Source organism: Onychomys torridus, chromosome 3 (genome assembly GCF_903995425.1).
Source record: "Onychomys torridus chromosome 3, mOncTor1.1, whole genome shotgun sequence".
Lineage (NCBI taxonomy): Eukaryota > Metazoa > Chordata > Mammalia > Rodentia > Cricetidae > Onychomys > Onychomys torridus.
Genome location: NC_050445.1, coordinates 5,952,034 through 5,964,584, shown reverse-complemented (window position 1 = coordinate 5,964,584; position 12,551 = coordinate 5,952,034). Strand labels below are relative to the sequence as shown.

The 12,551-nt window shown below is 46.4% G+C and overlaps 1 protein-coding gene across 1 annotated transcript in view; it reads right to left on the bottom strand.

The window, feature by feature from the left end:
- Positions 1 to 662: 662 nt before the first annotated feature.
- The window catches only part of Ube3c (ubiquitin protein ligase E3C), a 117,267-nt gene continuing 105,378 nt past the window's right edge, over positions 663 to 12,551 (bottom strand). The window contains exon 23 of the mRNA XM_036180679.1: positions 663 to 2,150. Coding sequence (XP_036036572.1) covers positions 1,980 to 2,150 — 171 coding nt within the window. The 3' untranslated portion in view covers positions 663 to 1,979. The remainder of the gene's footprint in view (positions 2,151 to 12,551) is intronic.

Here is a 12,551-nt window from a genome sequence, read left to right as displayed (position 1 = left end):
CCACAGACACCAAAGCAAAGTTCTCTGAGCATGTAAGAGCCTGTGAGAAACACCTATAATAACCAACTACCAGCCCAATGTTTAAGTCTCAGAAAAAAGTCACCCCAAGTAAGCAAAAATAGGACCAAACACAAAGGCACCTACAGGTTGGGGATTAAGCTCAGTGGGAGAGCGCCCTGTATTGGGTCCTCAGCTGAGGGAGGGGATGGGGGACATGAGAATCTTCCTTTAGGAAGATTTTTTTTCTCAGCAATTTAATGTAAGGCCCATTGAGAATGGGTACCTCGTACTCCTAGCGGATATTCCAGGGCTGATGCTGGCCCCAAATGGCTGAATGCAAGGGATCACAGGCTGCATTGCTTTCTATATTGCACACATATGTGACCTCTCTACTATAGCAGAACACAACTGACCAGTGACCTGGGGTAGCACTCCAACACGATCTTGGGGGAAAAGATTTAATGTAAATATTTATCCATTAGGATGTACAAATAAATAAACAGGCTCAGAAGAGCCGACAGGAAAAAAAAAAAAAAAACCACAAATATGTTAACTGCCAATTTATCTCCAGTCTCAGATACTTCACTTCTAAAATACTAATACACAAATTAACTAATAAAAAGATAATAGGACATTCAACATAAACACCCCCAAACAAAAAATAAAATCAAGGATAAATGCTATTTCTCCTTATGTATCAAGACTACAAATAGCATTTAAACACTTTATTATTCAAATTAAGAAATTATACATTTTGTCTGATAATGGTCATTGTCTTAAAAGTGTCATTCAGTTTTCCCACATTTAAAAGTATATTGCTAATTCTGGTCACCTAACCCAACAGCACAAAGAGCCTCCAGGCACAAAGATGCTGGACTTGGCAGAGATGCAGGGTCTGGAGTCCTCAACCAGCTCCATGTTGGTCCTTGCATGCTGGCCTCCTAGATGCTTCCCTGATTCCTGTTTGCAGAGGCTGTGGTCACCTGGCAACAAGTTGGACCCTGAAAAAAGTGCCTAAGTGAGAATCACCTGGCCTGATGTTCTTCCCTGACACACTCCAGGGATGCTGTCTTCTTATCAAAGCACCAGCAGGAAGCAGAGGTGCTAAGGCCTGGCAAGTCCCCCCAAAGATGCCTAAGATGATGGGCAGTACTGTGGGCCAGGAGGGCGCGTGGATCACGGAGAGACGCAGCCCGCCACTTTGGTTCAAATGACTTTAATAAAAGCTGCAGTGCTCACACCCCCCAGTCGCCAACTCACTGTAGGTGACACAGTACCTCAGGAAGTGCAAGGGACCCTCCTCCTCCGCCTCCCCGGAAAGCTCTCCAGGTACAGAGCAGAGACAGGAAAAGAGCAATGAAGGCAGCAGCCACCTCACACCCACACAGCCATGTCCAAACCTCATGATGCAGGTCAGTAGGAGTCTGAAGACAAGCATGCGAGTCCCACCTGGGGGACATGGCTTACAAAGCACAAATAAAATAATACTAGCGTTATCCATTTTCCAAACCTAATCACTTTGGGAAAAGGCAGCAGGAAAAATGCCTTCAGTTTTTATAATTAGGCTTGTAAACAATCAACCACATGAGAAGCAGTGGCTCAGGGCTCTGCATATCAGCCCCAGATTCCGTCTGCAGATATGGTGCCTGACCCAGAGGGGATATGAACTAGGTCAGCAAGGCCAAAGCTTCATCTTTGGTTAATTTCACTGAGTTGCCACTAGTCTAAAACCTGTGCTCTTCTTGGCAAAAATTACTAAACCAGCCACATGGCACATAACAATGCTTAAGTTATGTGAACAGCAATGTCCATCTATATAAGTGACTGTGTCACAATAAAATTATCTTAAAAAAAAAAATCAGAAAAGGAGGAATGCCAGAAAGAAGGCCTGAGGAGAGCCGCGGGTCCCGCCTGAGTGCTCTCGGGGGTCTGGCAGGTGCTGGCTGCCTTTGGGTCAGATAAAGTTCCCTGGGCTCAACTCAGCTCAGCTCAAAGCCAGCAGCACACTCGATGGCATAAAGCAGTTTGCTTCGCAGCAGGGCTTCATCATAAAATTCTGGGAGCTTCAGCAGATTCATGCAGGTGCTGGCTGTAGGTAGCCGCTCAAGGTCTGAGCCTCCATTGTGAATGCAAAACGCAGGGTACAGCTCCTGGAAGACAGGGTACAGGACATGGTTAGAGGGCTCAGGCATAGTCTGAGCTTGCTCTCCCAGAGAGGTACTGCTGCTCTGGCATCTGCCTTTCTTTCTTTTAAAAAAGGTTTTATTTTAAATTATATATGTACATATACTTGTGTCTGTGTATGTTAAGTGCAGGCACCCAGAAACCAGAGGTGTTGGGAATACTCTTGAAGCTCAGGTTATAGGTGATTTTGTAAGCTGCTTGACATGGATGTTGAGAACTTAACTTGGGTCCTCTAAAAGAACAGCATGGGTTCTTAATCACCAAGCTACTTCTTTCTTTATGTTACTTTTTGTTTTTGTTTTTCAAGACAGGGTTTCTCTGTGAAACAGTCCTGACTGTCCTGGAACTGGCTCTGTAGCCCAGGCTGACCTCAAACTCAGAGATCTGCCTGCTCTGCCTCCTGAGTGCTGGGATTAAAGGCGAGTGCTACCAGCCTGGCTACCCACCCCCCTTAAAAAAGATAAAAAAAACAAAACAAAACAACAACAAAAAAAACTGCATTCATTTATTTTTGTTTTATGTGTATGAGCATTTTGCCTGCACCTATGTATGTGAACCATATGCGTACCTGATGCCTAAAGAGGTCAGAAGGGGACATCAGATCAGCAGAACTATAGTTATAGACAGCTGTAAGGTACCATGTGGGTATTAAGAACACTCACTAAAAGAAAAAAAAAAAATGCCGGGCAGTGGCACACGCCTTTAATCTCAGCACTTGGGAGGCAGAGGCAGAGGCAGAGGCAGAGGCAGGCAGATCTCTGTGAGTTCGAGGCCTGCCTGGTCTACAGAGCGAGATCCCAGAAAGGGACCAAAACCACATGTAGAAACCCTGTCTCAGGAAAAAATTAATTCATAAAAAAAAAAAAAAAAAAAAAAAAAAAAGGCCACTCACTGGTCTTAGCAGTGAGTCATTCATTTCTTCAGGCCCTGGCCCACATCTCCTGTCAAGTACTCGAGAGGCTAAGGCAGGACTAGGACTGGGTTCTGAACTGATGTGTCAGGCCACGCTAGAGAGGAAGGGAAAGATGGAGGAGGCAGAGAACGCGCACACTCAAGAGGAGAAAACTTAGGGGAGAGGAAGGCAGGGTATCAGGCGGACACTTCAAACGAGCTGCGTTATACACACTGTGCTTAGAATCCATGAAGATGCATCCACAACACACATCAACAGGGAACCTGACAGAAATGGGAGCAAAGCGCAATGTCTACACAGAGAGTAAGTCACTAAAGGACTATTCACTGGAGGTCAGCCACACAGCCAGCATGACTTCAAGTCACTAAAGAAACTGAAAATGAGCTAAGGAGTAGTGGTAGCACACGCTTTTACAAATCCCCCCCCCCCCAAAGCTGAGGATCAAACCCAGGGCCTTGTGCTTGCTAGGCAAGTACTCTACCACTGAGCTAAATTCCCAACCCCTAGCACACGCTTTTAATCCCAGCACTTGGGAGGCAGAGCCAGAAGGATAACTGAGCTCGAGGCAGCCTGGTCTACACACAGTGAGTTCCAGGACAGCCAAGGCTACAAAGAGAAACTTTGTCTCGGAAAACAAACAAACAAACAAAAAATTACACTGAATTAATGTGTATGCGCATGCAAACACACCATGACACGCATATGGAGGTCAGAAGACAACTTGCTGGAATTAGTTCCTGCTTTCAACTATGTGGGACCCAGGAATCAAACTCAGGTCATTAGGTTTGGTGGCAGGTACCTGCTCAGCCATCTCACCAGCCCCAGATGTTTTTATTTTGCTTTGAACTGGCAATACCAATCTGCACTTGTGTGATGAAGGACAAGAGTGGATGGCTTCCAGGTATTAATGAGCAATACATGGTCCCTTCAGAGATGGTATTCAATGAAAGGGACAGTTCTGAGGACTTGAGCTTTTTTTTGTACAAATCATTTCTTGATGTAACCTAACAGCTGACCAGAAAAGTTCTTTCTAGAAACTTTCAGTTGGTAATAAAATGATATAGACTTTGAATATGGTCACAGTCACAGGTGGCCACTAGAATCAGTTAAAGGTAACTCAAGTGCTAGGCCCAGCACAGGGATGAGTCTCCCACCTTGCCTCCAAACAGATCTGAGGAAATGGCTACATCTGTGCAGTGCTGCTGCCGAAAAGGGAAAATTCAAACCTAAAAACTGAGCAAATCTGTTGTTTCTAATGTTTCTCGTATTTTATCATGTTACAGACAGAACATAAAGATGAGCCAAGAGCATGCAGCTTGTTTATAGCAGTATTGAGTACATGCTAATGGGTATATGGACAGGATGGTGCCAATGAATGCTATGTAAAAATGTGACTGTGCATGCTGGTTATTATTGTTTTTAAAGATTCATTTATTTTTATCTTATATGCATGACTATTTTGCCTGCCTGTATGTATATGTATGTGCACCAAATGCATATGTGGTACCCTCAGAGTTGGATCCTCTGGAACTGGAGTTAAAAGATGGTTGTGAGTACCACGTGAGTGTTGGGAACAGAAACCAGGTCCTCTAGTCGTTCGATGAGTCATCTTTCCAGCTCCATGTTGGTTATTTTACTATTATTATTACTTTGCTTTTTTCCAGACAGGGTTTCTCTGTGTAGCTTTGCGCCTTTCCTGGAACTCACTTTGGAGCCCAGGCTGGCCTCGAACTCACAGAGATCCGCCTGGCTCTGCCTCCCGAGTGCTGGGATTAAAGGCGTTCGCCACTACCACCTGACTACCAGGTGGTTATTTTTAATGTACTACATGAAACCCCTCATTTGTATGTGCAGGTACCTAGACCCCTCAGGTGTGTCCACAGACATTTAATACAAAGAAGAAAATATGTTTTCTTCTCTCATTCTGTATCAGCACATCATAGCCCCCACTCTGTGCCCTTTTTTTTTCTTTTTGTTACCATGTCTTACAACTGAGTAGCACAGTGTTCCCACTACATAGGAGCACACAAACTGCTGAGAGGCACACATGCAGTTTCAACACTGCATAAATAACAAGACCGTGAAAACTACTTTTTAGCTTGAGACTTATTTGTATATTCTGGGCTGACCTTGAACTACGCAGTAAAGGATGACTTAACTCCAGATTCTCCTGCCTCTACCACCCAGGAGCTAGGATGGATGACAGGTGTATCTCTACATTTAGTAAGAATTGTGATTACGTTCACAATTACACTTGTCTGTAGGCTAAATACATATCTGTTACAGGCTGGGGATTTAGCTCAGTGGTAGAGTGCTTGCCTAGCAAGCGCAGGGCCCTGGGTTCGATCCTCAGCTCAAAAAAAAAAAAAAAAAAAAAAAAAAAGACTATATATCTGTTAGATGCTGATGGTAACTGCAGACCAGTAAATGAGGTCTAAAGAAAGAAAAGGAAAGATGGTACCAAGTAACCAACAGCGACACCTCATTTTTACCCATGAGCACCATCAGCTACCATCTCATACCTGAGATGTGACTGTTCTTCTCCAACACAGAACAAAGCAGAGACTGCCCTGAACTGGCTTACTCTCTCAACTGACTGGTACAGATTTCAGATGCCTACCTACTTGATCCCTCATTGTAAATGTCAATGAGATGAGGCCCTGGGGAGCAAAATGGTACCTGAACATCTGGCTGGTGACTGGGGTTTGGAGGTCTACTCTTCAGGTGCTGTGTCTGGAATGAAGGCAAATTAAGGCCACATGATGGGACACTATGATGTTCACTGAAAGTATTTCAAGCTGTGTCTGTCATCCCAGCACTTGAAAAACCTTAGCCTTCTGTGCTAAGTTTTATGTCAACTGACACAGCTGGAGTCAGCAGAGAGGAAGGAGACTCAGTTGAGGAGAAAGTCTCCATAAGATCAGATTGTTCTTTTTGTTTGTTTGTTCGTTTGTTTTTCGAGATAGGGTTTCTCTGTGTAGCTTTGCGCCTTTCCTGGAACTCGCTTTGGAGACCAGGCTGGCCTCCAACCCACAGAGATCCACCTGGCTCTGCCTCCCAGTGCTGGGATTAAGGGCGCGCGCCACCACTGCCTGGCTGTGTGTGTGCCCGAGTGTGTGTGCGTGCGCGCTTGCTTTTCAAATTCCAGGGCTAAAGGTGTGTGCCACCACTTTCTGGCTCTGTTTCTCTCCCAGACTGGATCAATCTCATGGCCTTGAACTCACAGAGATTCAGATGAAATCTCAGCCTCCTGAGTGCTAGGATTAAAGGTGTGTGCCACCATAGCTTGACCTCTGTTTAACTCTGTGGCTCTGATCTTCAGGCAAGCTTTATTTCCTAGATAATTCTATCCAAAAGTCAGAATTATATGCCATTCTGATGGTATTAATGGATTTTACGGAAACTCTTAACATAGTTACTGACTCTTAGTATGCAGAAAGAGTTGTTTTACACACTGAAACTGCTGAATTTATCCCTGATGAGTCAGAATAACTTTATTTATTCATTTACAAGAAATAATCAGGAATAGGAATCATTCCTTATATATAACACACGTCTGATCCCATACAGGTCTGCCAGGCCTTCTAGCACAACGTAATGACGAGATTGATCAACTATTGATAGACAGGAGATGTGCTGGAGGTCTCAGAATTTCATAAAAACATCATGTCAAATAGTAAGGGTTTGAAAAAGAATTTTTCCATAACCTGGAAACAAGCCAAGGAAATTCTAAGTAAATGTCCTATTTGCTCTTTTCTTCTTCTTTTTTTTTTTTAAATGTTTTATTTTTATTTATTTATTTTATTTTATTTTTTGGTTTTTTGAGACAGGGTTTCTCTGTAGCTTTGGAGGCTGTCCTGGAACTTGCTTTGTAGACCAGGCTGGCCTCAAACTCACAGAGGTCTTCCTGGCTCTGCCTTCCGAGTGCTGGGATTAAAGGCATGCGCCACCACCACCTGGCCTAATTCACTTTCTATCTATCTGAACTTGTATTACCAACCGAAAACTATCTTTTGATGTCTTTCAGACTTATTCACTTTATACCTCTTTAGTGAGTTTCTTTTCTGAATTTGTTAACAAGGAAAACTATAACTATGACTAACTAGTCTTCCACTCAGAGACCTGAGAAGGAAATAATATTACCTAAGTAAACAGTAAGTGCAGGCAAAAGACTTCTTAAAAATGTGAGAAATGGCAGAAACAGCTGGCTGCCTGGATAGTCACCCGAGGTTTCTCTGCAGCGTTGGAGCATCCATCTTCTGCCTACAGGCCTGGTATATCTGACATACTTATCTGTGAAGCAGGATATTATGAAGGGTCTTCCTACCTTGTCTTGGCAAAATTCAGCGGTCCTTTCTTTTGTGTCCTGCTTGTCCATTTTGGACAGCATACTGTCAGCTGTCTAGGCAAGGGCATTTTCTTGCCCAGTGGCTAACTTGCCACAAAGAAAATAAACTCCATATGGAGTTTCTTTGATGCCTATCATCTTCTCTGAAGTACATTGGAGCAGACATGTCTCATTGTCATTAAAAAAAAAAAAAGAACCTATGTTATTAAAACATCTTAAATGCCATATGCTGTAGATCTCTAAAGTATTTGAAGACAACTTGTCTATTTTAAATATATCTTTTTGACCTTGAAAACATACCCAACCTGGCAAGTTCCATTGTAATAGGTGACTATCAACTAACCTGCATTTCTTTCTTTTTTTTTTTTTTTTTTAAATGTATACAGTGTTCTATCTGCATGTATGCCTGCAGACCAGAAAGAGGGCACCAGATATCACTACAGATGATCTGTGAGCCACCATGTGGTTACTCTTAACCTCTGAGCCATCTCCACATTCTAAATATTATGGGTTCTGGGAATCCGAACTATTGTTTTGTTTGTTTCTGTTTTCTTCCAGAGCTGAGGACCAAACCCAGGGCTAGGCAAGCTCTCTACCACTGAGCTAAATCCCCCAACCCTGCATTTCTTTATATCCTAATTAGTTTGTAATAATAACTTTCAAGGACTAGCAAATTGCATTCCATTGTTAAATGAGCTGTGTAGGTACAATACCTTGAACAAAAGTAGAAATATATGTACAGTATGATCCAACAAAAATAATATCAACTTTGTATCAATATACACAATTTGTATACGATATACAAAAATCGAATCCATTGTAAAATATTTAAAGCTAGTAGTTACTTTTTTAAAAGTAGACTCAATAATCTCCCTTTTTATCTTATATTCATATTCTCCCTTTTTTCTTTTCAGAGTATATTCAGGTGGCCAGGCAGTGGTGGCGCATGCCTGTAATCCAATACTCGGGAGGCAGAGGCAGGCGGATCTCTGTGAGTTCGAGGCCAGCCTGGTCTACAGAGCAAGATCCAGGACAGGCACCAAAACTACACAGAGTAACCCTGTCTCAACTCCTGCTCCCCCAGCCCCCCCCCAAAAAAAAAAACGAAAAAGAAAATGAATTAGGTACAACACTTTGGGCTCAACAAAATATGATAAATAATGGAGTATTTTCTCTGAATCTGTCAAATGTTAATGGACTGGACATTGTTAATGTAATTCTTGACTGTATATACTGTATATAGTTATTGTACTTATTGCACATAGTTTTTCTTATATTAGTTATAACCTTTATTATTTTAGACAAAAAAGTGGACATGTGGTGGTATTTATAATCTAAGAAATAAAGCTTGTCTGAAGATCAGAGCCAGCCACAAAGTTATGAGGTCAGTCAGTGGTGGTATTGAAATGCCCCCCCGTCTCAGTAACTTAGCCTAAGAAACAGCCTTGAGAAAGATAATTGGGAAAGTAACCTTGAGTCAAGGCAGGAGATATCGAACACCCGGTCTTGGGAGGAACAAACCTTGAGTCAGAACAAGATATCTATAATTGGCTACCTGGCCTTGGAGAACAGACAGCTGCACATTCCTGAAAATTAAAGATAGCCCCCAAGTTCACCCTGGCATAATTTGAATTAACCAATGGGGACCCTGTAACTATGTTTCTCGCTTCTGTAACTGTGCTTCTGCCCCCAGGACTCCATAAGAAGTCCCCCTTCCCCTAGGAAGGCGCGCAAGTCTTCCCAGAGACTATGTCGCCCAGGTACCTGCACATCTAAATAAACCCTCTTGCTGTTTGCATCTGATCCGTGGTCTCGGTGTGTTCCTTGGGTTCGGGGTCTCTCTTGAGGAAAGGTCCCCTGTGGGGAGCTTTCTTTCATTGGAGGTCCCACCGAGATTGAGACCCCTCCCCAGGACCACCGACCCACCATCAGGAGGTAAGCCGGCCGGCCTCGGTATTTATGTTTAAGCTCGAGCCGTCCTGTGTCCGTTTTGTCTCTGTGCTGTCTGTTTCTATGTTTGAGCTCTGTTCCTGCGCAGCGTCTGGAGGGACCAGGAAAGGAGGCGGGCAAGGTCTGCCGTGAGGCCGGGCCGCCTGATTGTAGTGCCGGGAGAGGAGGCAGGCAGACTTGCCGTGAGGCCGGGCCGCCTGAGTCCCGCACTAGGGTATCTCCCCTAGTGTTCTGTATCGGGGTGAGGCTGAAGGGGCTGACGAGCCCGGACTTCGCTCACCAACCCTGGAAGACGTTCCATGGGTGTCTGAAGTCCCCTTTGGGGCACGGTTTTACACTCACGTATCCATAGATACGTGGTGTCTGTTGGAGAGGAGGGATCCGGACCCTCACAGCACTCTCCGTCTGAGTTTCTGCTCTCGGTTTGGAGCCAGAGCCGCGCAGCGTATGTCAGTCTTGTTTGCGTTTGTCTGCCGTTTGTTATTTACTGTCTGAGCGCTCTCTTCCTAGAAACAGCTATGGGACAGACTGTCACCACACCCTTGAGCCTCACGCTTGGCCACTGGTCAGACGTGAAAGCACGAGCCAGCAACGAGGGACTTGTAATTAAGAAGAAAAAATGGATCACCCTTTGCGAGGCTGACTGGGTCACAATGAATGTAGGATGGCCTTGCGAGGGAACTTTTAATCTCAGTCTAATTTTACAGGTGGAGGGAAAAGTCTTCGCTCCGGCCCCCCATGGCCACCCGGACCAGGTTCCATACATCGCTATCTGGAAACTCCTAGCGACCAACTCCCCCCCATGGGTTAAGCCGTTTCTCTTCCTGCCAGCGCCCCCGGCCTTCCCCCCCACAGCACCGCTGCCCCCTCTTGCCCCTCCTACCTCCTCCCTTTACCCTATTCTCCCACGAAAGGATCCCCCTAAGACCCCTGTCCTTCCTGCGGACTCCAATTCACCCCTTATTGACCTTTTGACAGAGGACCCACCGCCGTACCCGGGGAATCGAGCGCGGGAAGCGGCGGTTCACGGGCCCGCTGCGCCAGCCGCGCCAGCGGCGGCGGCGGCGGGAGTGCAGGGGGGAGTGCAGGCGGTTCACGGGCCCGCTGCGCCAGCCGCGCCAGCGGCGGCGGCGGCGGGAGTGCAGGGGGGAGTGCAGGCGGTTCACGGGCCCGCTGTGCCAGCCGCGCCAGCGGCGGCGGCGGTGGGAGTGCAGGGGGGAGTGCAGGCGGTTCAAGGGCCCGCTGCGCCAGCGGCGGCGGCAACGGCGGCGGCGGAAGTCCCCGAATATCCTTTACAGGGACAGCCCTCTCCAATTGCTGGTCGCCTACGAGGAAAGCGCGATGAACCAGCCAAAGTATCCAGGGCCTTTCCCCTCAGGGAAGGCCCCAGTCACCAGCTTCAGTACTGGCCGTTTTCGGCCTCTGATCTCTACAATTGGAAACAGCATAATCCTCCATTCTCTAAGGACCCTGTTGCCTTGACTAACTTGATTGAGTCCATTTTAGTGACCCACCAGCCTACATGGGATGACTGTCAGCAGTTACTGCAAACCCTCCTGATAGTGGAGGAGAAGCAGCGAGTCTTCTTGGAGGCCCGGAAGCAGGTTCCTGGAGATGATGGAAGACCCACCCAACTGCCTAATGTTATTGATGCAGCCTTTCCCCTCACCCGCCCGAACTGGGACTTCATGACCCCAGAAGGTAGGGAGCACCTACGTCTCTTTCGCCAGTTGCTCTTAGCGGGTCTCCGGGGGGCTGCTAGGCGCCCCACCAATTTGGCTCAGGTTAGAAATGTGGTCCAGGGAAAGGATGAGACGCCGGCAGCATTCCTGGAAAGACTTAAAGAGGCCTATAGAATGTATACCCCATATGATCCGGAAGATCCAGGACAGGCGCCGAGCGTCATCTTGTCTTTCATCTATCAGTCAAGTCCAGATATAAGGGCCAAGTTACAGAGACTAGAGGGATTGAATTCGTTCAATTTGTCAGATTTATTAAAAGAAGCAGAAAAAGCTTTTAATAAAAGAGAAACTCCCGAAGAGCGGAAGGAGAGAATATGGCAGAGACAGGAAGAAAGAGATAAGAAACGTCATAGGGAAATAACTAAAGTCCTGGCCGCTGTAGTGTCTCAGGGACAGGTCAGGGAGGGAGTTAGGAAGGGAGATCAAAGAAGGATACCCCTTGACAAAGACCAATGCGCCTACTGCAAAGCGAGAGGACATTGGGCTCGTGACTGCCCAAAGAAACCTCGAGGGCCTGAAAAAACTAAGACAGGAGCCACGAACCTCCTCAATCTGGAAGATTAGGGAGGTCAAGGCCAGGAGCCCCCCCCTGAGCCTAGGATAACTCTCAAGATCGGGTGGCAGCCAGTGACCTTCCTGGTGGACACCGGAGCTCAACATTCAGTCCTGACCCATACCGGAGGCTCCCTCAGTGACCGCACAGCTTTGGTCCAGGGGGCCACAGGTAGCAGGAGATATCGATGGACCACCGAAAGAAAGGTTCAGCTGGCATCTGGACAGGTAACCCACTCTTTTTTGCATATACCTGATTGCCCTCACCCATTATTGGGCCGAGACCTATTGACTAAACTCAAGGCTCAGATCTACTTTGATGACAAGGGGTCAACCGTTACGGGGCCCAAAGGGACCCCCCTACAAGTCCTAGCCCTAAGACTGGAAGAGGAATACCGCCTCTTTGAATCCGAGTCCTCTAAGGAGCCACCGGAAGGGATACAGGGCTGGTTGAGAGAATTTCCCTCAGCATGGGCCGAGACCGGCGGCTTGGGGCTGGCTCACGACCAACCCCCCCTTGTTATTCAATTAAAAGCCTCCGCCACTCATGTTTCAATCAAACAATATCCCATGCCCCGGGAAGCCCACGAGGGTATTAAGCCACACATCCAGAGGCTCCTGGACCAGGGGGTACTCGTGCCCTGTCGATCCCCTTGGAATACCCCCCTCCTGCCAGTAAAAAAAACCCGGGACAGGGGATTACAGACCAGTTCAAGACCTGAGGGAGGTTAATAAACGGGTTGAGGATATACACCCCACAGTGCCAAACCCTTATAACCTCCTCAGCACTCTTCCACCAACCCATATTTGGTACACGGTATTGGACTTAAAGGATGCCTTCTTCTGTTTGAGATTGCATCCC